Raw genomic sequence first — 25,577 nt, forward strand, 5'->3', positions numbered from 1 at the left:
AACGAAACGGCTGCTACGAAACTGGAAAGAGGAGCTTGCTGACTCTTCAAGTCATGACATTCAAGATCAGGCTGGCGTTGAATTCCACATCTTCAGTGTGCTCTTCTCCTCTAAGTTGCGGAGGGCTGCAATTTTTCCCATCTACGAGCACCAGGTGTGCGAAATATGGCAGTCGTTCTTATTTCCATTCATTAACATTTTACTCGGGCTGCAGATTTAAATAAGTCTCAGAGCTTGGAATTTGACTGTTGAAAGACAAAACCAAGCGAGATGGGAGTGCAAGTCTCAGAACAACCAGCAACGACCAGCCTTGGTTTACACGTCATTTGCGTAAGACTGAATACAGAGAGCACACCTTCGAGATATTCCCCTTCCTAAGAACAATTACTTCAAGCCAAGTCAACGTACATTTTTGTATAAGTATTGATTCCTGAAAAATGGCTTGCAATTGTTTTGTATACCAATTGTTACCAATGATTGATTGATATCAATTGTTTTGGTAACAAGAGGATGACAGAGAAAGAAAGCCAAATAGGGAACTGTTTCTGCCTTTCCATGTATGACAAGAACCAGGTTTTCTTATGGTGCAAATAGTTCATCGGAATCACACAGTAATAAAAAATAATTCATACATTATTTTCTTTAGCCCTTTAATCTCCTGCTTTGGTCAATCATAACTCATCATACCTACTACCATAACTCAACCAGCAAACCACTGCGTGTTGGCATACATGACTCCCTATTTGGGCTCATTCTGTGATTTGGACACCAAACACTGTATAAGAATAAGATGGAGTCTACTTGCTCTCAAGTTCCATTTAGCTGTTGACATTATGCATCAAATAGCCATCGGTCAGTAGCAATACAATGTGAAGCCACGACACATATAATTATAAAATAATAAATTCTTAGTGGAATTAAACATTCTTCAACTCCCACTTCAACTTTTCATTATAGTGGGTGCTTCTTTATTCAAAAATATGGTGAACATCAGGTTAGGAAAGTTAAATGATGTGAACGTATTCACAATTCGAACAATTGCTTCAATGAATATTTAAGCTACATTCAAGTCAATGGTAGATAAGGAGCAGAGGATCAGACCAGAATACCCATTATTTTAATGGCACAGTGGCCACAACTAATTAGCAACTCAGAATGTTCAATGCTCTTATTTCAGACAGGTCACTTCAAATTGTTGAATAATTTAACAAGTTTGAATTTAACTTTTTTTGCAAATAACATACATACAATTTGATTAAATCATTTATTGTGCAACAAACAGACTGGTGTAATTTGTGAGAAGAATTTCTGTGCCATCAAGAGATTCACTTGTTTACAATCAGAGCATCTTGTTTGAGTGATGCTCGGAATTACCATGCTAACTTACCACACAAAATGTCAAAGCACTACAGAATGTGGAGTACAAGAGCAGGCTGCGTGGGCCTATTATGAAACTTTTTGGAGACACTTCTGATACAGACATGATGTGACTCCTAAACCACGACAATCTCCTCACTTAGGAAAGCAGGGTGATAGGAAGAAATAAAAATTGGGAAGTTGGGGGAGGTGAAATGGTAGATCTTTGATTTGCAATCAGATATTGCTGAAACTCCAAATCACTGATGTAATTTTGATGCCATCCAAGCAACCTGATTACAGCGAAGATAGACACAAAATGCTGGAGGAACTCAGCAGGACAAGCGGCATCTCTGGAGAGAAGGAATGGATGTCGTTTCGGGTTCTCGATCTGAAACGTCACCCATTCCTTTTCTACAGAGATGCTGCCTGTCCCGCTGAGTTACTCCAGCATTTTGTGTCTGTCTTCAGTTTAAACCAGCATCTGCAGTTCCTTCCCACACAATCTGATTACAGCATTCTCGCTCACGAAATTTGGAGAATAATTCAGGACTTGCATAATAATCTATTAGATGGCATCAGGCATTAATACGGCGACACAAGGAACTGCAGATGCTGGCGTACAAAAAAAAGGACACAAAGTGGTAGAGTAACTCAGTGGGTCAGGCAGCAACTCTGGAGAACATGGATAGGTGATGTTTCGTGTCAGATTGCAAAATACGTATGGCTGCAGCCTGCAACTCACCTGCTTCAGCTGTCTTGAGTTTGGGTGATGGCATACTGGGTTCTCCCATTCCCAGGGTGTTTGTCGCAATCACGCGGAATTCATAATCCATCCATGGGATTAAATCCACAACCTTTACAGTTTCCATGTTCCCTTCTATATCGTAGGGATCTAAATAGAAAAAAGGATAGAAAGAAGGGTTTCAAACTTGACGACCAGCACCAAAGACTTCAAGCATGAGAAAAACTGCTGAAATTAAACTTTAGCTAAATCAACATGAACTTTGATAGCGTGTTTAGTGAATTAATTATATCATGGGATTTAGGAATGGATGTTGAGGTAGGAAAAAGTTTAGTTTAGTATATTATTATCATCGTGTGTACTGAGGTACAGTGAAAAGCATGTAGGAAGGAAATGCAGATGCTGGGTTAAACCAAAGATTAGACACAAAAAGCTGGAGTAACTCAGCGGGTCAGACTGCATCTCTGGAGAAAAGGAATAGGTGACGTTTTGGGTGGAGACCGTTCTTCAGCTTTGGTTTGCGTGTATTTCAGTCAGCAAAAAGACTATACATGAATACATTCGAGCTGTCCACAGTGCACAGGTAAATGATAAAGTTTTCAAGACTTTATTAAATATCCGATCAACAGAGTAGTCTACTGACTAGCATCCTCATGATCAACTGTACATGTTTTTTTAAAGCGTTACCAACAGAAATTACCAACCATGGCTTAGTGAACTTGAAGATTATATTTGAAAGCACAAGACAGGAAAGGAATCAATCTTTGTGGCTAAAGTGGCTAAACTGCAATGGGGCCAAACATATGGTGTTGAGGACAACCTGTAGTTGTTTCATAGGCACATGTTTGGCATTGATAGGTGAAGAAAAAGTTCTCCATTTTGCCTTTCACTTTCCCAAGGAGTGTACTCAGTCATATAATAAAAAACTTATGGAAACACATCAGTTAGTGTGCGACAAGGGGAATATATTTCCTAATTTACCACTGTCACCCCAAATTCCTTAATAACCCTCATCCAAGTGATCAAAATGCTACATTTGTTAACACTGTAGCATATGAAATGTAATAAATAGAAAAGGCGTGGCACTGGCACAGCAGTGGATTTGCGCCACAGATCTGGGTTCGATCCTCACTGCTGGTGCTGCCTATACGGAGTTTGAACAATCTCCCAGTGACCACATGGGCTTCCTCCAGGCGCTCCTGTTTGCTCCCACATTCCAAAGGCTTACAGGTTTGTAGGTTAATTGGCTTTGGTTAAAATTGTAAATGATCCCGAGTATATAGGATAGTGCAAGTGTACGGAGGAGATTGCTGGTCGGCCGGCACGGACTCGATGGGCCGAAGGGCAGGCTTCCATGCAGCATCTCTAAAGTACTAAAGTAAAGTAATTGTATAAACACTTGAGTTCCAATTTAATGAAAAACCGTAATATCTTTGTCCTTGCCCGTCTTGTTCAATCAAATTCCCAGTATCAGTGTGTTCTGACTGACCTGTTTTGGCATCTTTCCAATCGATAGAATCCAAAATCTTCTGTTGGACAGTGTACCTGGAGATTGGGCTATGGTTATCTGTCCCTCGACTCCAGGTCAAAGTCACGTAGGTGTCTCGGATATCTTCGATTCTCACTCCTCCAGGGGGCCCGGGTGGACCTGTAGGAAGAGATCACACAGGGGAGGGTAAAGGAGTTGTGGGTCACGCAATGCTGGCAAAACATTGCAGCTTCCAGTGAAAGATAAGAAGCATTCTCGCCCCAGTTGTACAAATTGCTGGAAATTCGCTACAACAGTTAAATACTGGGACTTTATTCATCCTTTGCCACCATCTGGGCCTCATCAACATAACTACAGAGCATAAAAACAGGCAGGGTCTTGCTGAACTTCTATAAAACACTTTTCCATCCTCAACTAGATTATTGTACTCATTTTTGGGTGCCTCGCAATGGGAAGGATGTCAAGGCATTTGAGGGGGCCCAGAAAAGATTTACGAGAAAGGTTTGTAGGAAGAGGGATGACAGTCACAAGGGTAAAGACAGGTACTGATATATTTTTTAGGAAATAGAGTCTGTGGGGAGATTTGATAGAACTATAGAAGATGACGAGGTGTCTGTAGAGAGTGGACAGGGTCTTTTGAGCGAAAGAGCTAAAGATTTGAGGTCAAAACATCGAATAAAGAACAATTAAGAGTGACACGTAGAGAATGTTTTTGTTTCATAGCATGTGTTTGAAATCTGGAATGCATTGTCTGCAGATGTGATGGAGGCAGGTTCCATTCCCGTTTACAGAGGCCTTTCAGAATGGGCTAGATAACTACATGGTAAGAAAATTGCAAGGCTTTGGAGAAGGAACTAGTGGGGAGAACAGGTGAGTTAATCTGGTGGAGTGCCGGCACGGACATGGTGAGTCAAATGGCCTCCCTCCATGCTGTAAACAATTTTATTATTCTATTATTAACAAATGATTAGTTACAGATTAACTTGAGCTGAAAACATTTGATGCGGAATGAGATGAAACAATAACAGATAAACCATTAGGACTGCCAAGTTGAAGTCAATTCTGCCGGGCATTCAATGTCTCCAACAAGATTGAGTCTAACCACCTACCCTTGGCATTCAACGGCTTTACTGATGTTGCGTCCCCCACTATCAACATATTGGGGATTGCCACCGGCCAGAAGTTCAACTAGATCAACCATATAAATATTTTGACTGCAGGGAAAGGTCAGAGGCTGGGTATCCTGCAGCTTCTGATATCCCAAAACCTTTCAATCAATGGCAAGATACAAGTCCAGGGTATGCCAAAATACTCTCCATTTTGCCTGGATGACTGCAACGCCGACAACTTATGCAAGAAACCATATACCACCCAGATGAATGTAGTACACGTGATTAGCATCCTATCAACCACCTTAAACGTCCACTCTCTCCATCACCAGTGTCCAGTGGCTGCAATGTGCACCTTTTACAAAATGTCCTGCCGTCTACTCCTGCAGCACCTCTCAAACTTGAGTCCCCTTTTCCGCCAAGAAGGACAAGGACAGCAGCACACGTGAATGTCCATGTGGCACACCTTCCTACATCCCAGAATACCTTACCCAAACACGGCTGGCCACTAAGATGATAGTGCCAACAGATCCAAGACTACTGGATATCATCCCAGGGAAGAGAGGCTTGAGGGATATGGGGAAAAGGACAGCTAAGAAAGGAGGGATTGGGATGTATGCTGAGAGTCATGTAGTCATTTAGCTCAGGAACATGCCCTTCAGCCTAGTGAGTCCATGTCGATCATCAGCCACCGGGTTAATTTTTTTTAATGGGAAAATAGCTTTTTGTGTTTCCTAATGTTCTAGTGGTAATACAGATTAGTTTATTGTCATATACACAAGGGTGCAATTAAATTCCTTATTCACGTGAAGCTCATAGAGTATACATGCAGTAAAGAAAAATAAAATTGAAGGAATGCATTAAATCTACCGAATAAGGATTGATGACGAAATGGCATCTTTAAAGAATGATGTGGCTGCCAAACCATTATGGCACAGAAGTCTTTCAACATAATTGTTGACGCTTCCAGTTGCAAAGAACAACCAACAAGTGCTCCTCAGATCAACCAACTACTAGCCAAGGGACAATGTTTGCCTTCTAACACTCATGGTATGCAGCAAGGCACATCACCAACTCAGATGATATACCATCTGCTGTGACCAAAAGGAAAGGAATATGGGTCTCCCATACTCAATGGCATAACCTGTAGGTTCCCCATTGGGCTTGTCAGGTGTAACTGCCCTCTGCTACCACTTCTCCTAGCCCCAACTCTCAACCCTGCACAGTGCACTTGGGAAGGCAGTGACAAACAGTTGCCCAACTTGACTCAAATGAGGGGTGAGGTTTGACGGGCTAAATATGAAAGTTGACCGATACCTGCTTATGAGCAACATCTTCAAGGTAGCTTTCACTTTTCCCAGCACGTCACCCAACATATCCTCTGGTGCCATTTTGCGCAGACATATGACCAGCAGAGAACCTCATCCGCCAGAACCACACGGCAGGTACATAATGACAACAGCTCTCTGTTTAGTACAAGGTAGTGGTCAGCCCACCACTCACTTGCTTGTGGCTGGTATAGATTACCTGCTGGAAGGAAGGCCCACCAAGAGTTCCTTTCTTTATGCCACCAAGTTCCATGAAGCAGTAACGAGTATTTGCAGAATGCCTTTAATCCAGTCAATTTGCTCCAGTGTGAATATCAAAAACTACCACTGAGCCAGAGAATACAAGTGAATCAAGGGTCTAAATCTTTGCACAAAGAAGGATCTTTAAGTATTAAACCCTGAGCAAGAAAAGTGGAAACTGAAAAATATATAAGAAATAAATAAGAAAACTTTAATCCCAATGTCCAGCTCCCAGAAGCAGGTTCTCTTTATTTGCAAATGAAGGAGTGGTAAATGAGCATGTATACATTGAGTTGGGCAGCACAGTGGCGCAGCGGTAGAGTTGCTGCCTTACGGCGTCAGGGACCTGGGTTCGATTCCGACTACGGGTGCTGACTGTATGGAGTTTGTACGTTCTCCACTTGACCTGCGTGGGTTTTCTCCGAGATCTTCAGTTTTCTCCCACACTCAAAGACATAGGTTAATTGGCTTGGTATAAATGTGAAATTGTCCCTAGTTTGTACAGGATAGTGTTAATGTGCGGGAGTCATCATGAATCGATGGTCAGCGCGGACTCGGTAGGCCAAAGGGCCTGTATCTCTAAACTAAACTAAACAGTACCAGATATTTCATTCTAAATAATAAACAGTACCAGGCATTTGCTACTTCTGAACAAGCTGAAAGAGCTTTTACTTTGAACCTTCCAGGTAAAGCACTATCCAACAGCACTGTCCAGCCATAGCGCATCTGGGGCCATGCTTAAAGGTCAAGTTATCATGCACCTCCTTAATTAATTCAGAGCGAATCATCCAAATTATGTAAGCAAAGAAAGAAAATGGAAATAAAGATAAGATTCCTGACTTCTGCTTTTCACAGTGTATATGTGATTGCTGCTAGTTGTTGATCTTATTGCAATTAAATGGTGATCACCGTTGGCCTCAACATTAAAGCCCAGCCCAGCAATCTGAAGGGCACTGCATGTGTGGTCAATGTGTAGATGCTGCCTCACCCACTTCTCCAGTTTCTCAGCATTTTTGACTACCTTCGATTTTCCAGCATCTGCAGTTCCTTCTTAAACATGTGGTCAATGGATATTGGGTGAATGTGCGCTCTTTATAAAATGAGATCTGGTAGCAGTCTTCTACACGGCCTAGGCTGTAACCAAAACATTTTCTCAATTCATCATTTTACAATAGACTTTAGACTTCAGAGATACAGCATGCAAACAGGCCCTTCGGCCCACTGAGTACACGCCGACCAGCGATCACCCCGTGCACTAACACTATCCTACACATTAGGGACAACTTACAATTTTACTGAAGCCAATAAACCTACAAACCTGTATATCTATGAAATGGGGGGGGAGAGAAACCGGAGCAACCGGAGAAAACCCACATGGTCACAGGTAGAACGTATAGATAGCACCCGTAGTTGGAATCGAACCTGGGTCACTGGCCCTGTAAGGCAGCAGCTCTACCGCTGTGCCAGTGTGCCATAGATTGAGTGAGTTTCTAGATATCCCCCATTCATAAGGATGAGCCCGGGATATGAATTCCTCCTTCTCAAACGATGGATCATCCTTAAGAATATACCATAATAGGTACTTTCCCCGCATGTATGCAAGCCCAGATCCACAAGGACAGATTGCCCCTGGATATGGATCAAAGCATCCCACTTCGACCTAATATAATGCAGGCAATTCCACTAAGGTTCTCCCACTACAAAAATCTAGCACCTGCACCTCTCCCTCAGTTTAGTAACTCATTGTATTTAAGCTTTTAAACGGCAATGTAGTATTTATCTAACTTTTAACTGTGTCATAATGACTGTCGAGTTACACCCGGTGAAATCTGGTCCATATTACAGAGTTTCTGGCTTATTTTTAATTGTCCTGAACTTCAGATTTCCTTATATAATCCTCAATGAATGACATGTGTTGGTATGTTATTTCCAGACCACAAGGGAGGAAAAAATGTTAATGAAAGAATGAAACACCAAATAAAACCAACAAAAGAGCTTCATTAAGGCGGAAATCTAAAGACGTGGGGGTCAGTGAGTGGACAAATATAACTGTGTCAGCCTTCATATTTCATATGTTCAGGATTTAGAACAGTACATTTCAACAAAAATCCCCACTGCTTTTGAATAGACAGTTCAACCTCTTGCATTAATTTGGGTAACTTACAGCCGCCAATTAACCTGACATACTTTACATCTTTGGGACCTGGTATTGGGAAATGAGCCTGGCCAGGTGACAGTCACGTCACATATACAGTCTGTTTGGTTAGGTCAGATTAATAAGAGGAGCAAGAGATTGCAGGAACCATGAAGAAAGTCTTTGCAACAGTCTTGCAGCAGTCCAGGTCCCAAAGAGTAGCCAATCTTGTTCATTAATTTGAGAAGGGAAGAGACAAGAGACATTTATTGTCACATGTACCAATTTGTGGTCACCATACAGCCATACGAATTAAAAAGAGCACAGAACACTTTAACATAGACATCCCCACGCAGTGGAATCAAAGTTTCCGACTGTGAGGGAAGGCACCAAAGTTCAGTCATCCTCCTCTGTTGTCCTCTGTTGTTCACCCGTAGTTGGGGGGCTCCCGAACCCCTCGCTGTCGCCGTTACGGGCAGCCCGATGTTCAGGCCCGCTCGTCGGATGATGGAACTCCAACGTCGGTACGGGAGAACATTCTCAGCGACTTGGACTTCCGAATCGGCCACTTCCGACCGCCGCTCCCGAAGTCCACAGGCCGAGCTGGGCCGAGATTCACGCTGGCGGCCCTCGGCAAAGGGAACCCAGGACTCCACGATGTCGAAGTCAGCGCCACCCGCGCTGGAAGCTCTGCAAACCACAGCTCCACGATGTTGAAGCAGCAGGCCCAACACTCTGGAGTTTCAAACAGCGATCTAGGTAATGCATTGCCCGCTCCGCTGTGAATCCAATGCTACACCACTGCTGAAGCTTTGGTCCGGTCCCCGGCAGGAAAGGCCGCGCCAATTGAGTTGGTAGGCCGCGGGGGGGGGGGGAAGGAGCGAAGATGTGACTTGGAGAATAGTCACATCCTTACCAGGAAGTGACTGCAAAACGGTTTCCCCCTTACTCTACCCCGCTCCCCCACATAAAAATACTAAAAAAAATCCTTCAAAACATACTTTTAAACAAACTAAAAATTAAAAAAAGAGAGAAAAACATACAGACTGTAGGCAGAGATAATCCAGAGAACCTGTGAGCCTCACGTCAGTGGTAGGGTAGCTATTGGAGAGGATTCTTCATACGTTCCAGGAACAGAATTAGGCCATTCAGCCCATCAAGTCTACTCCACCATTAAATCGTGGCTGATCTATCTTTCCCTCGCAACCCCATTCTCCTGCCTACTCCACATAACCACTGATACCCGGGATAGGATTTACTCCCATTTGGAAGGGAATAGGCTAATTTGGGACAGTCAGCATGGCTTTGTATGTTGCAGATCCTGTCTTATTAACTTGATCAAGATTTTTTGAGGAGGTGATGAAGGTGACCAGTGAGGAACGGGTGGTGGATGTTGACTACATGGATTTTGATACAGGCATTTGATACAGCCTCCCATAGTAGGCTGATCCAGAAGATTAAGATGCATGGTGACTTGGTCATATGGATTCAAAACTGTTTTACTGATAGAAAACAGAATTGTGATGGAAGGGTTTAGTTTGATTGGTCTGTGACCAGTGAAGTTCTGCAGGGATCTGCGTTAGGACCTCTGTTGTTTGTGATATATCTATAAATAATTTGGATGTAAATGTAGATTGGTTGGTTAGTATGTTGTCAGACTACACAAAGATTGCTGCAGTTGCGGATAGTAAGGAGGGTTGTAAAATTATACAGTGGCATACAGCTCAACTACAAAAATGGGCAGAGAAGCGGCAAATGGAGTTTAATCTGAGCAAGTGTGGAAATGTTGCAATTTGCAATGTTGAATGTAAGGGGAAGGCATATGGTTGATGGCAAGACCCTTAACAGCATTGATGCACAGAAGGATCTAGGGGTCCAGGTCCATAGCTCCCTCAAAGTTGAAACATCAAGGAGACAGAGTAATACAAAAAGCATAGATGATTTCAGGGAAAGAGCTGGATGGATATCTTGTGATTGGAGAGAAGGGGTTTGGGCTGTGTGGCCGATGAGGGTTAGAAATGATGATTGGACATTAGGGTAGAGTAGAGGAAATGCAATAGATGATTGCCCTTACTTGTGCCATTTTATACTCACTTCCCATACACGGGGTGAAGAACCTCCACCTATCTGCATCGGACTAACCTCTACCCCCTACTAAGCCTTTACTTTCACTGTTCTAGCAGCATATTTAGATTTTCTTGGTTAAATCTGTTCGCTCCAAGGCTGTATCAGGTATCACACATCATCCTCCAGGAAAAGGAAATAGAGTGATACAGTGTGGTAACAGGCCCCAACTTGCCCACACGGGCCAATGTGCTAGGTGTTCCTGGGTTAGGGTGTGAGGGTAGTGAATATATTGCTCTGGGTCAGGGTTCACAGAGCTTAGGGCATCCAGAGAATGCTGTGCATTCGTTAACTGGGGAACATGTAGTCAAATTAGCTGACATCTCGGGAGATATGCAGCATCTTCAATACCTGTCAATAGCTGCACCTTGCATTGCCAGAGCCTCAAGTCTTCTTTTGCATAACAAACTACTCTCGATATAACTATGTACCCTTGTGTCATGTGTACTCATAGAGCATACTCATACAGCGTGGAACAGGTCCTTCGGCCCAACTTACTCATACCGGCCAATGTGTCTCAGCTTAAGAGTCTCACCTGCCCGAGTTTGGCCCATATCTCTCCAAACCTGTCCTATCTATGTGTTTCTTAAATGTTGGGATAGTCCCTGCCTCAACTACCTCCTCCGGCAGCTTGTTCCATTGAAAGGAACTGCAGATGCTAGTTTATACTGAAGATAGATCGTGTCGGCCAAGGCAGACTGAGCATGTGTTCAGCCAAAAAATAATTGTATTCCTTCATTATCACCACTTCCCCAGCCAACAATGGGTCATTCCTTAGTCATCTGTTGCCTGCCCTGCTTTGTTCTGACCTTTTCTTACCTCCAGTTCCCTCCTCTCTACTTTCACTCTGAAGAAGGGTCCCAACCCGAAACGTCACCCATCCTTTTTCTCCAGAGCTGCTGCCTGACCCGCTGAGTTTCTCCAGTGCTTTGTGTCTATCCTTGTGTCATAATTAGATTGCTTGTTGCTTGGCACGCACTATGTCCATTGTGGAATGCCTGTTGATTTATACATGGCAGAACCTACAACTTCAGTTATCCACTTAAATATCTAGCAGGTCTGCTCTCACTTGAGGTATGCAGTCTCGCAGTAGGTCACTGCACCTGTCTGTTTCCAGACTGAAGGCTATTGTTTTGTAGCCACCCCCTGGAGCTGCATGTTTCATCCTTTTTCAGCTCGTCATACACCAGCACCATGTTTTTCACTTGAGTGTCAGCAGCTGCTTGAGTTAGACTTCAGGGAAGTATTAAATGGATTCCAAACCAATTCCTTTTGGTATTTGAAAGGCCTGCCTGACTGAAAGACACACTCCGCTAACACGAAGGCTCCTCAATTTCGAGCTTTAATGCCTCTGCTTTGGTGTTACTGACTTTTGGGGAAAGTAAGTCTTGGGTCAGGGATGGAAAAGTTTACTTTGTGGTCCACGCTTGTCTTTCGCCTTGCACAAGGGTTAATGAGGAGGGCTGACCTCTGGATGAAGTTACAGACTAAAAGCGGCAGAAGGCTGTGGGAAGCAGGGCGGTGGTCACACACGGTCACAGTTTGTTATCTCATCTGGCAAACAGCCTGCAGTTTTTGTCAGATGAGACTCAAAGGTGTTGATGGCTTTTCACCAGAAATCCTTTGATGTGAAGAGAAGATAGTAACGCTATGAACTGCTCCAGGTTGCACTGAATAAACAGGGCACAACACACTATAGTAATGCATGAAAAAGATTCTTTATGAGTTTACTTAGATGTTTAGGAGTTCTGCCTACTTTGTGTATTTATGTTCAACTCCAAGGGCGGCACAGTGGCAGAGTTGCTGCCTGACAGTGCCAGAGTCCCAGGTTCGATCCTGACTACGGGTGCTGTCTGTACATTCTCCCTATGACCATGTGGGTTTTCTCTGGGTGCTCTGGTTTCATTTCACATTCCAAAGACTTGCAGGTTTGTAGGTACAGCAAGGAACTGCAGATGCTGGTTTACACCGAAGATAGACACAAAATGCTGGAGTGTCAGTGGGACAGGCAGCTTCTCTGGAAAGAAGGAATGGGTGACATTTTGGATCTAGACCCTTCTTCAGTCTGAGAGTTAATTGGCTTCTGTAAATTGTAAATAGCCCCCTAGTGTGTAGGATAGTGATAGTGTATGGGGAGATCGCAGTCGATGTAGACTCAGTGGGCCAAAGGGCCTATTTCCACACAGTATATCAAGTCTATCCTTCTTGCTATGAATGATAAGGTAACATCTAGATTAATTGGTCACCTATCCTATCTTTAGAACAGCAAGAATAGGAAAATTATCACAAAAGCTCTTTCACTAAAGTTTTCTTTAAATGTTCTTTGCAAATTCAGGACAAGCCCACAAAAGCAAATCTTGGTAAAGAATCAAAAAAAGCTTCCAGCTGCCGATTATAAGATTATATTGAACGGCCCATCGAGTCTACTCCGCCATTCAATCATGGCTGATTTATCTTTCTCTCTCAACCCCATTCTCAGGCTTTCTCCCCATAACCCCTGATCCCCGTACTAATCAAGTATCTATCCGTCTGCCTAAAAAAAATTTAATGTTTATGAGCCATGATTATACACGGAAAATGACATTCTGAGAGAATTTGGATCGCCCCTTTCTAATAAACAGGATCCATTTTACAGACGTCCGTAAGTCAACTTTGTCCGTAGGTCAGAAAGTTCATAAAAACCATTCAGTATGGAAAGAATACCTCCACGGTATTGCATCCAACAACATCAAAAGCACATAAGACTGATGAAAAAGAACAATTACTAAAACAGGGAGAGAGAGTAATTAGAATAATCGTATGTACATAAGTCAAACATTTGAAGTTAATAATATTATGGGAGTTTGTTCATATGTGGGAATGCCTATGTTGAGAGTTCTGAACCCATGGACAGCCTGTAAGTATTTTCAAATTAATTTCAAAACTTCCCAAATTCCCACTGTGGAACTTGGTGGAAAATTAAATAGCAGGAGCCCCCAGTGCTGTTCCCAGTTCGCAAGGAGTTAATTAAACTGTAGAACTGAACAGCAGCCAGAGGACACGGGCTCTCCTGATTCAGTCCATAAATGGTCGCTAACGTGGGAGACATATTCAACCCATGGGAGAGGAAATTCCAGACAGACTTTCCCTCATTTGTCTTAGATAACTGAGACATGAAAAGATGTGGCGAGATAAATGTGGTTGCGATAAATACGTGGCATTAGCCTTTTTGAAATTACCCCCTCTCTCCTGCCTGGATCTATATGTAGGGCTGCCAAGCAATTAACAATATTAATTGCAAGTTCATCACAGTTTTCATTGCCGAGCTACACATTAATAGAACTTCGCCATTTTTTAATGGCCCAATCAATAACACGTTGCCTTTATAACCTTTGACAATGTAGTTTAAATTTCACCTTGCATTCAATATGTTGCCCTTTCCTGGGGCTGTGTCCTCTTCCAGACAATGCAATACAATCAACTCACTATCACTGAAGCTAGTCTTCCACTAATTTGACGGGCTCCAAGTGAATATCAGAAACAGCATACAACACTGGGTAGAGAAAAGGCTCTGGGGCGAGACAATATTTCAGTTATAGTATCTCTGCCATGCACCACTCTGGCATGCGCCAAACCATGCTCTAATTGAACTATTCCAGTATTACACTGCTGGCATCAATATGGCAATGTAGAATGATTGGTAGGATCTGGAGGAATTCGTTGATTGGAATGCAGGGAAAATAACTTCTATAGGTTCCTGCCATTTGCTGTATATGCCTGGCCAATATTAGACAACCCAAAAAGCTTACCCACACTTGTCTGAATTAAATTTCATCCGCCAATGCTCCGCCCAACTTTCCAGCCAATTTATGTCTCTCTGAATTGTTAGGCAACTGTCCCCACTATCTCCAACTTCACCATTCAACAAACTTACTTCTCAGACCACAGGCATGCTTATCAAAGACAGTTATCTGTACGGCATACAATAAAAGTCCCAGCACCGATGCCCGTGGTATATCACTGGTTACAGACTTCCAGTCAAAAAAACACCCCTTATCTACTACCTTCTGCCTATCACCACGACAATTTTGGATCCAGTTTGCCAAAACTCCTTGGATACCATGTCCTCTAATCTTCTGGACCAACCCAACATACGGGACCTTGTCAAAAGTCTTGATGAAGTCCACATGTACATCTAGTGAATTGTCTTCATGAATTTTCTTTGGAACATCCTCAAAACATTCAATCAGATTTTTGAGGCAGGAGATTGGTCTTTTGCCTGGTTAGTGACAACTGCACATCTATCTTGGTGATGGCACTGTGAATCTCTTTGTTGACTTATCCGTATATATGTATAGAGTCATAGAACAGGAACATGTGCATGCCAACCATCAAGCTCCCATCTCGACAAATGATTTATCAGCACTGTGGTCTACTATTTCTTAAGGATTAAAGTACTCATTTAAATTCTTCTATAATGTTGTTTGATTACCCTTTTTTTAGACTTTTAGAAATACATTGTGGAAACAGGCCCTTCGGCCCACCGAGTCCACGCCAATAAGTGATCACCCCGTACACTAACTTACACTCACTAGGGACAATTTTACAACTTACCGAAGCCAATTAACCTACAAACCTGCACGTCTTTGGAGTGTGGGAGAAAACCGGAGCACCCGGAGAACACCCACTCGGTCACGTGGAGAACGTACAAACTCCGTACAGCAAGCACCTGTTGTCAGGATCTAACACGGGTTTCTGATGCAGCAAGGTAGCAACACTACCGCTGCGCCACTGTGCCGCCCTCAAGAACTGTGCTCCAAAATGAATGTATGCAGCTAAAGAATAACAACACATAATCCAAATTAATACTGTTGCAACTGGGATCTCAAGCCAGCCTGAATGCCACTGGAAGAAAAGCAATAATTACCATGGATTTCTGCTAGCACTCACTATTCCTTGACTTCATCAACCACGGTTGATCGAGGTTTACTGCTTAACTTTACACATGAGCAACTTGTGGTTAACGTGTGCACTGAGCGGGACTGGAAAAATCTATGGGAACGCAACCCATGTCACCCAAACACCTTCAGGAATTGCATGGAGGAAGTGAAGTTGGAAGAAACTGATCACCAAAGATCAGTTATCTTCTGTTGTCGGTATTCAAGACTGATCATGTCATGATTTTGTGAGGAGAGCATCTGTACATCGGTAGGAAAAGCTTCAGGAGTAGATGGGAAGAGACACACAAGGTAAACCTTGCCTCAGCAGAGCAGATGTTAACCCTTCTCATTGGACATCCACTCCAGCAAAGTAAAACCATTGAATGGAGGACATAATTGAAGCCAGCTTGCCCACACTACTCTAAATGTAAATGAGTTTCTTCACAGGAAGTTTCACACCACGTTTCCATCCTCTTAATTAACTTGCTTGTGAAAGTAAGACATGGTTTTTCTCACACTCTTTTTTTTAAATTCAGTTAATCCTATTTACCTTGGGTGCTCAGATTATATTACAGGAAATGGTGGTCCAAAATGTGACAACCGAAGCTGTAACTTATGAGGCCTACTTCACTCACTGCTCCATTTTTTTGGTGACTAACAACCTGCCACATCTTATCCGCCGTTTAATTAGTTATTACAATAGCCTTATACATGCTGATCTGTAAACCCGATCAGCTCTATTAAAAGTTGATTTGTCCGATTTTCAGTGATGCTTTAAACAAATCAGAATCTGTTTCATGAAGAAAGTTTTGTTATCCAAGATAGTCTGTCATCAATTGGCAGTGCAACCAGCTAAGTAGTCTATCTGAAGTCAGGCACAAATGCTGGTCTAACTCTGGGTCAGGCAACATCTCTGGAGAAAAGGAATACGTGACATTTCAGGTCGAGACCCTTCTTCAGACTGAAAGAAAGGCTTCCTCAGATTGAGTCCTGCTGGATTCAATGAATTGTGCGGGATGCAAGCAGAAGCCTCCACGTGGCGCAACCCGGGCAATGCTGACGACAGAAACTGTACCACAGTGACTGACTGAAGTAGCCAATTCTGCAACCACCGACCGTCAACCGTCACTGACCGACCGGGAAGACGTGATATAGAAGATGGCCGGACACGAGCAAGAAGAATGAATTGTGCAACTTTAGCTACCTTGTATTTTCTTTCTATTTGTATCAGGAGTGACCATTTTTGCCAACCATTCCTCTCTTCCTCTGCCTTTCATTTGTACAGTCTGACCCGCTGAGCTGGACTATATAACCTTACCAAGACATTGCAACATTGCCAACAGGTTAAATGCCCCTTAATTGCCAAATTAGGTCAAGGGTTATTGTGGTCATGTGTCATGAGGTGTCATGTGTCATGACACATATTGTGGCCATGTGTCATGAGGTACAGTGAAAAGCTTTCTTTTGCATGCTATCCAATCAAATCAGATAATATTTTCATAAATACAATCAAGCTAAACTCAAGTACAATAGACAGGGCAAAGGGAAAGATGCAGAGTACAGAATATAGTTCTCCACATCGTAGCTTGCTATTATTTTACCCAATCACAGAAATCCCTTTTCTTCACTTCACTGCCATCCCTCGCCTTGGCTTGCCTTACTACCTGGGTTCACCTATTGTCTTACTTTCTCAGTTACGATGAAGGGTATTCTTTACGAAACATTAACTCTTTTTCCGCAGATGCTGACCGACCTGCTGAGTTTTTCCAGCATTTTCTCTTTTTATTTCAGAGTTCCAGCATCGGCAGTTTATTTTTTTGATTTTCCTTGTTTGCTTCCATTGGGAAATCATCACAATCATACCTGATTATGAACCCTTTCACAAGATAAGTGACTAACAGTGATCACTGAGTCACGCCATGCATGAAACATAGGCACAATGTGAAAGATGAGGTGGGTATCAGAGGGGCAGGTAAACTCACGGAATTGTCGGTCACATATACGAAGCTTCGGGAATGAGAGAAGGCGAGGGAAAATTGGAAGGGATTACCAGTTGGACAGGCAATATGATTCAAGTAGATAGTTCCCTGAAAGTGGAGACACAGGTAGAGATGGTGGTGCAGATGGAGTTGGCACTCTTGCCTTTATCAGTCAGCGCATCTTGTACAATAATGTGACATCATGCTACAACTGTACAAGTTGTCAATAGGACCGTACTTGGGAGGACTGAGCGCTATTCTGGTCACCTGGCTTTAGAAAGGATCCCATTAAGCTGAACAGGGTACAGAAAAGATTAATGAGGAAGTTTATAGAGGGTTTAAGTTAAAAGGAGGGACTGGACAAGGATGGGACACTTGTTCCCCTGGAGTGTAGTTGGCTGAGAGGTGATCTTAAAGAAGCTTACAAAATCACGAAGGGCATTGATAAGGTGAATGGTCAAAAATCTTTTTCCCAAGTAGGGGAGTCTAAAACTAAAGAGCATAAATTTAAGGTGACAAGGAAAAGGTTTAAAGGGGACCTGAGGAGCAACTTCACACAGAGAAATGGTGTCTATGTGGAACGAGCTGCTACATGAGGTGATATGCGGAGGTACAATACAACATTGAGAAGATGTTTAGACGGGTATATGGACAGGAAGAGAATGGAGGGATATGGGCCAGAAGTAGGCAAACGGGACCAACTTAGCCAGATAGCACAGTCCACATGGCCAAGTTTGGCGAAAGGCCTGTTACCGTGCTGCATAGCTCTATCATTCCAATTTTCAATTTGTCCCAAGCTCAACAAAAGCCAAGCACCTCCAGCTGTACAGTTCATCAAGTGGCTGGCATCTTGTGTTAGGTTGTGGCTGAGCAACAAATAATTTATTGAACTTGGATTGGTTGGCAATTACAAACAGTAGCTATTATTTAAGTAATCCTTGGTGACCTGAAATAGCTTTTCAGTTCCTCGTCCAGCCAAAAAACAATCGACAATAAGATCCCATGATGTAAACTTCACTATGAACAATGCGTGCATGTGGAGTAGTCATGAATAACGTGTGCACATGGACTGAATTCTTCATTTATATTATTTTCCCACTACCTCTCTATCATTATTTGAGGATGAAATATGTATCTTCAGAAAATAAGACTCTCAAAAGTTTAAAAATAGCTACGCATGTTGCCTGCAGCTTGTATTTATGTAGCTATAATTAATGCTCCAGCAGACTTTACTGTAAAATAAGGGAGTTATTGAACCAAGAGGTTGGTCAAGTCCTTTAATTAGCCTGAGGTCTCCTGTCCCAACCAATGGAAATGGTCACAACACACGTCATTAAATAAATTCAGCACTCAAAAATGCAGGTCTCGCAATGCCCTTGCTGATTCAGAATGCTTGACTGCAATCATGCTGAATTTGACATGAATCAAGTTTACATACTGGAAAAAAATCATAAAAGGGAAACAGCTGCTGGATTAAGCACGATGCCTGTATTTCTTTCTTGATACCAATGGTAGGTTTTACCCATTCTCACGGTGTGGTTGTCGCCTGATGAAAGAGATCGCGATAAGAGTTTCTTCTTTCAATGCGTTGCTGGCTTATGACTTGGGAGAGGTGGGAGTGGAGACGTAATGGTGGGTGGGGGAAGGGGGGTTGTGGGTGACAGGGAGGGATACTGCCTGGGCTGTAATTATTCCTGTCCTTGTGGCTTTTTGGCACCCTCGGAGACCTTGGAGAGTGATGACGTTGGGAGCAAACACAGGTCAGAGGAATTTGGGACAAACAATCTGGTAGCTTTTACGGTCAACTGAGAAAGTTAAAAAACTGCAGATGCTGAAAATACGTCTGGCCTCCCACTCCCTCTGTTTCTATTTATTGCCAACTGCTGACATGACGTGGGTCATACAATTTTTCCATTGCCGTTACTCACTCTAACATACTGCCTTCTGAAGTTGCACCACACCACCCACTACTGACCAACCCTGATTATCATCAAACCATAAATGAAAATTGCAAACACTGGCAACCTGAAATATTGGTGCTGGAAATACTCAGCAAGTCAGGCAGCATCTGCATTGAGAGGAGATGACATACATGACAATCTCTGACATAGAAAGGTGAATTACAGGCCACCCCGGTGTTTATGGTGCTACAGAATAGAAGTTGCTCTGAATTTTGTCTTCGGGATTTTGGTCAGAACCATTATCCTGGACGAGGAAATGGTCTCAACACCCACCGCAATCACCACAAAGAGAGGACACAACCCAGTTACATCTTCAGACACTCAACACATCTGAACTTCCAAGTGTAGACTCTGGAAGGTTGAGCGGACCAGGGCTGGGAGCAACGTGAGCTATTCAGCAAGGAGTAGAAACTCCATCAAGAGTTTGAAATGACAAATGCTGCCATCTGCTGAAGTCACCAGCTGAGTCCCTAACAATGCCAGAGACATTCAATTTTTAGTTCCTCAGCAATTATCAAGATCAGATTATCTGATTACCATATTTATGATTTTTGGAGATTGCAGAAGGCAAACTGGCTCCTGCATTTCCTGACACTATGGCACTGACAGAGAAAAAGTAGTTCACTGCCCAGTTTTTTTAGTTTAGTTTGGAGATACAGCATAAAAAGAGGGCTATTGGCCCAATGAATCCACACGGACCATTGATGCTAATTCATTGTCAGATTCCACCACCTAAAATGGAAAGTAAGAGATGGCGTCCTTGCAAGACGCAGGGTGGGAGGTGGTGTAATCAAGATAGCTGTGGCTGTCAGTGGGTATGGAGAAAGGGAAGAGAGGTCAGAGATAGTCCAAGTGAACTTGAGGGCAGGGTGGGATAAGTATGCTGTGTTTTGCTCTAGATTCCACCATCTTGAGCACTGGTAAGTTTTTTTTACACAGAGGATGGGGAGTGCCTGGAACATGCTACTCGGGCTGGTGGTGAAAGCAGAAGTAAGAGGCATTTAAGCGGTTTTTAGATGGGTACACAGTTATGCAGGCAATGGAGTGAAATGAATCATGTGCAGGAAGATATTTATATTTATCTTGGCACTACTATGTTCAGCACAGACATTGTGAGCCGTGATGCCTGCTTCTGTGCTGTACTGTTCTATGTTCGATGCTCAGGGTCCTCCACAATGCAGACTGCAACATCGGCAACCCATCCACTTGGAATATTCATTTAGCAGATAAACAGAGGGGAGGGAAGCACTGCCATTTTATCATCACCAATTCAAGTTAAGGGCCTGTCCCACTTTCACGACCTTTTTTACTCATGGACATTTTTCATCAGGCTAGAAAAACGCCCTGACCTACTTGATGCCACAAGTACCTACGACTAGCATCACAACCTATCTACGACCTTGTGACGACCATGCTGCGAGTATGAGTCAAGGGCAAACTCGGCAGAGGGCGCGAATTAGGTCGTGAAAGTGGGACAGGTCCTTTAGGAAACCTCAGTCTACTTTCTGTGGATCTTGTTTTGATATTATGTGAGCTCCCTTTAAAATTCCATGTTGTTCTGGGCATTGTGAAGCTCTGCAGTGAATTTGATTGAATGCACTATACTGGTTTTAATCATTTTGTAGCACACAACAAAAGCTTTTCACCGTACCTCGGTACATGTGACAATAAACTAAACTCCAACTCAAACACCACAAATCAGCTTAATACTGGTTCAGAGATAAATATGACCGGGACCATGTTGCAGAGAGAACTTCCTTGTTCTTTCTTCTAAGTTTCATGGGATGTTTTATAATGACCCGAGAGGGCACTCAAGGCCATTGGTTCAAAGACACATCTCTGCCTGAGCTCTCCGCACCGTTCGTTCAACTCTGGTCTCCAGTTCTCCCTCTATTCTCAGTGGCGGAGTCTCCTGCTGCTTCACTCCAGCCTGCCTCGTCTAACTACCTTCCGCTCAGCCTGATCAAAGCCTCCCTCTGTAGCCATGCTATCCCTCTGCCCCAACCTCTGCATGGTGTCATTTTCCCGCTGTGAACAACCTTATGAATGCAAGGTGCTGTCTTACCGCGCAAAGCTTTTTTTTATCCCCTTTCCTCAATACATTTTTTTGTGAAGGCTAATTCAGAAACAATAAACAACTCATTTTGAGTTCACTGCCAAGGTTAAAGGGTTATCCTGTACCAGAGTTCTAAAGAAACAAAAAATTCCCAATGAAATGATGGTAGGAGATTTGGTTCTGAAGTTTGATTCAAAGAACAGTATTGTGGTAGCCACTTTCAATTTACTCAGGCAGGAAGAGGAAGAGAATGGAATCTGTGTTTCCTTTATGTTGTGATTAGCGAGGCTTAAGATCCATAGTCTGCAGGGAAACATTAAATTAAGGGAGACCTCGTTGAGATCCATGAATCAATGAATTATTCAGAAAGGTACGCAGAATCTCAGATATTACTCAGCCCTGACCCACAGAAGGGAAAATAATTCAGACCGATATCAAAAAACAAATAGTCAACAGCATTTGGAGCAATTGATCAGAGAGAGTGGGGAGTGAAGGGCATCTGGAAGCTCAGAACATGACTGTACCTTCCAGTGGGTGGGCTGGATAATCAGGGGAATCCATTGGTCTTCTCATTTTACTTCAGCTTCCTGTGAATTCAGACTCCACCGATGTTTGATTAAAAGCTTTTCACTGCCGATGATTTCCAAATCCAATTTCAAACTACCATTGTGATATATTATACCAAGGACAATGATTAGCCACAAAATGTGCCTCTGGCGCACCATTCTAATTGACGATGTGCCGCGTATATTTCCCCTCTTGTTCCACCTTTGCCTGTAGCAAGGTTTAGCTAACTACTCAACTGCTGACGAGCATCAATGGAGAGGAGACAAGCCGAGTTTATGGTTCATCAGGTGACAGGCCACTGACCTCAAACATTACTCTCTCCACTAGTGCTGCCTGACCTGCTGTTTATTTCCACTTTTTTTGCAATTTCTATTTTCTATCCTCGGCAATATTCTGCTTTCCATTACTCAAACTACAAATGTCTAGTAAGTTGAGTTCTCTACTCTATTCAGTTTTTCCTTCACCTTACATTCTATGAGCTTTTAAAATACGTTCACTTTACTAGAATTTCTTGATTGATTATGCTTATTTGGTGACCCTATCTGGAAACAGATACCTACCATCCTTCAACCATTTCCCACTGTAAACTTTCTCAATAATCCCCCTCACTTTGAATGCTACAGCTTTGAAAGGCGTTGATTATATCAATGGGTTGTCAAATATTCATTCCTTTCCACCACTGGTAAACACTGTGGTTGCAAAATGCACTGCTGTTGAACAACAATTCCCCAACCACAAATCCTTACAATGCAGGACAAGTGCAGGGGACACTAGGCTCCAATCCACACTGTCCTGACGTAGAAATGTATCTTTGGTCCTTCATCACCGCAGAGTCTAAATCCTCAAATCCCTGTGGACCTTTGAACCTTTGAAGCACCTTCACCTGCAGGTCTGCTGTGGTTCACGATGGTGCCTCATCACCAACCTCTTAAGGGCAATCATGGATGGACAACAAATGCTGAAAAAGTTAATATAGAAAACAAAACCTGTGTATCCCACTTTCTAAGAGACTGCAAGTTCCATTAAGTGAAAAAGGTGACTGCAAACATCTAAACACCAGGCAGCTGTGTAAGGGAGATGAGCATTATTCACCCCTAATGCTTTTTGCTAAACTTGATTAAAGACCACAACTGTTGAATTGGTAGTACAGGATGTTATTAATTGAAAAATAACACTTTGACTCTCCTTTGAAGACCTTGAGACGAGTTCCATCCCAGACTCAATTGCTACCTTCTCCCACACTCCCAACCCACTCCCACCTTCTTCCAGGAAAGACCCCACCCCCCAACCTCTCTTTCCAACTTACCCCCTTCTCTCCCCTGTGCCTCACCTGGACTCCCATGTATTTCTCCCCTGCATAAAATGTTTCCTGCTATTTTCCTCCCTCTTGCTTTACAATCCGCAACTCTTAAAACTTAGGTTTCTAGATTCCAATAACTTAATTGCCATTTATTGCACTGATAATATGATCGATTATTGGACTTTTCAGTGGTTTCAACATGAACTATTGGAGAGTTTAAAGGAGAGTGGGGGAGTTGGAGATGGGGAGGGAGATGGTGGCACAAAAGGAGGAAGAAATGAAGACAGGGGGGGTTTAAATCCTATATTGAATATTATGAGAAAACTGTCGGAATGAAACCCGAGGGCACTGCAGGAACTCCAGGAGCAGGATTGAAAACATCTGGAATATGAAAATAGAAATGTAGAAACCACAAAGGCTGGACACAGAAAACTGATGCTCCCCATGAAATAGACTGAGCTAACCTCTCCTTCCTCCCCCAACCCCAAAACTCACATACACAGACCTGCCCACAGCATCTCCTTCACTTCCACTCTCCTAATAGTCATAGGGTCAAAGATAGACGCAAAGTGATGGCGTAACTCAGTGGGTCAGGCAGCATCTCTGGAGAAAAAGGATGGGTGAAGTTTCGGGTCGATGACCCTTCTCCAGTTATATAGTCATACATCACTGGGATGGGTGATGGAATTTTAACCTTCTTCCCGTAGACCACCTCTCCAGGAAAGGGGACGCCCATTTTGTTCCTCTCCCTTTGGTTATTGGTTCCCCCCTCCTTTCCCATCTCCAAAGCACCACACTCTCTCAGTACTGTTTCTGCCTCATCTTCATTCTCTTTTCTTCGCATCCAATCAATACTCCCTGGCTCCCTCACATTCCACTCTGGTCCCGTCCTGCTAACCTCATTCTCTCATTTCCCACTCCATACTCCTTCACCTCCAGTCTGCTCCCCGCTCGTTCACTCTTCAGCTGCCAGTCACTCCCAGGATTGGGCTCCCTGGCTCCGAGCCCGAAGGCTCGCAGTCGGGGAGACCGGGAACCTGCCTGAAGGCTCGGTAGACGGCATAACTGGGAGGGACCTGGAGAAGTCGGGCGCGAGGAGCAAGCACCGGTGGGAGGGTGGACTGGGGGTAATGCCTCCAATGGAGCCAATAATGGCGGCGCCTGCATGTGTAATTTGCAAAAAGAATTTCACTGTGCATATGTGACAAATAAAGTTTGTGCTCCTCTCCTTGTTTGCATCATCAACCTTGTAACCACCTCTAGAAGGAGCACGAGGTGGGAAGTTCTGAATGTGAGTGATAGACTTCAGACTACTGATTATCAATCAAGGCTGTCTTGACCAGAGGTGCCTGAGTGGGTACTTGCATCTGTAAGGCATTGTACAACACAATCCCTTTATCAAATCTCCTGGACAGGCTAGGAGTGGCAAATCTCTGGCTATGCCATTGCACTGGCAATGGGTGTCACGGTGGCGCAGCGGTAAAGTTGCTACCTTGCAGCGCCAGAGACCCGGGTTCGATCCTGACTACGGGTGCTGTCTGTACGGAGTTTGTACGTTCTCCCCATGACTGCATGCATTTCTTCTCAATGCTCCGGTTTCGTCCCACACTCCAAAGACTTACAGGTTTGTAGGTTAATTGGTTTTGGCAAAAATTGTAAATTGTCCCTAGTGTGTAGGATAGTGCTAGTGTACGTAGATCGCTGGCCGACGCGGACTCGATAGGCCGAAGGGCCAGTTTCCGTGCTGTATGTATAAATTAAACTAAAAGCCTATGTTCTCATTTGCAATAATCAGTCAAGGCCCAAAATTGCAATACATTCCAACAGATATAAATGGGCAGTGACAGAGATAGGGGACAATCAACCCCGAGTAAATCTATTGGCAAACTCCACGGTGAGCCGTCTACATAGACCAAACATTTTCCACCCCCACCTCACGTCCCTACAGTTTCTGTGTGATGGAATAAGCGAACAACAACAGCAGGCTTGTCCGAGCCCCTCTGAGGGTTGAACTCAATACTATAATACACTTTTCAGTCTGAATAGGAAACCACGGAGTGTGTTCACAGTCGTTGTAGCATCAACCTTGCTAATTAAAAATATAAATCAACTTTTCATGAAGCTTTGACCCATAATGTACAAACTGTTGGGTGTTAAAAGGGCATTGGATCCGAGCCATTTAAGAATAATACATCATTGGAACATATAAGTGCCGCTTTGAAGGAGACACTAGTCTCTGTCCACACTTTTCAAATTCAATTCATGGTTCT

At 43.3% G+C, this 25,577-nt stretch overlaps 1 protein-coding gene across 3 annotated transcripts in view; it reads right to left on the reverse strand.

The window, feature by feature from the left end:
• Positions 1 to 25,577, reverse strand: part of cntn1 (contactin 1) — a 455,514-nt gene that overhangs the window by 150,391 nt on the left and 279,546 nt on the right. For all 3 annotated transcript variants that reach the window (XM_033037676.1, XM_033037677.1, XM_033037678.1), the window contains 2 exons: positions 3,591 to 3,749; positions 2,102 to 2,251 (listed from right to left, as the gene is read on the reverse strand). In XM_033037676.1, coding sequence (XP_032893567.1) covers positions 2,102 to 2,251; positions 3,591 to 3,749 — 309 coding nt within the window. The remainder of the gene's footprint in view (positions 1 to 2,101; positions 2,252 to 3,590; positions 3,750 to 25,577) is intronic.

Source organism: Amblyraja radiata, chromosome 19, assembly GCF_010909765.2.
Source record: "Amblyraja radiata isolate CabotCenter1 chromosome 19, sAmbRad1.1.pri, whole genome shotgun sequence".
Classification (NCBI taxonomy): Eukaryota; Metazoa; Chordata; class Chondrichthyes; order Rajiformes; family Rajidae; genus Amblyraja; species Amblyraja radiata.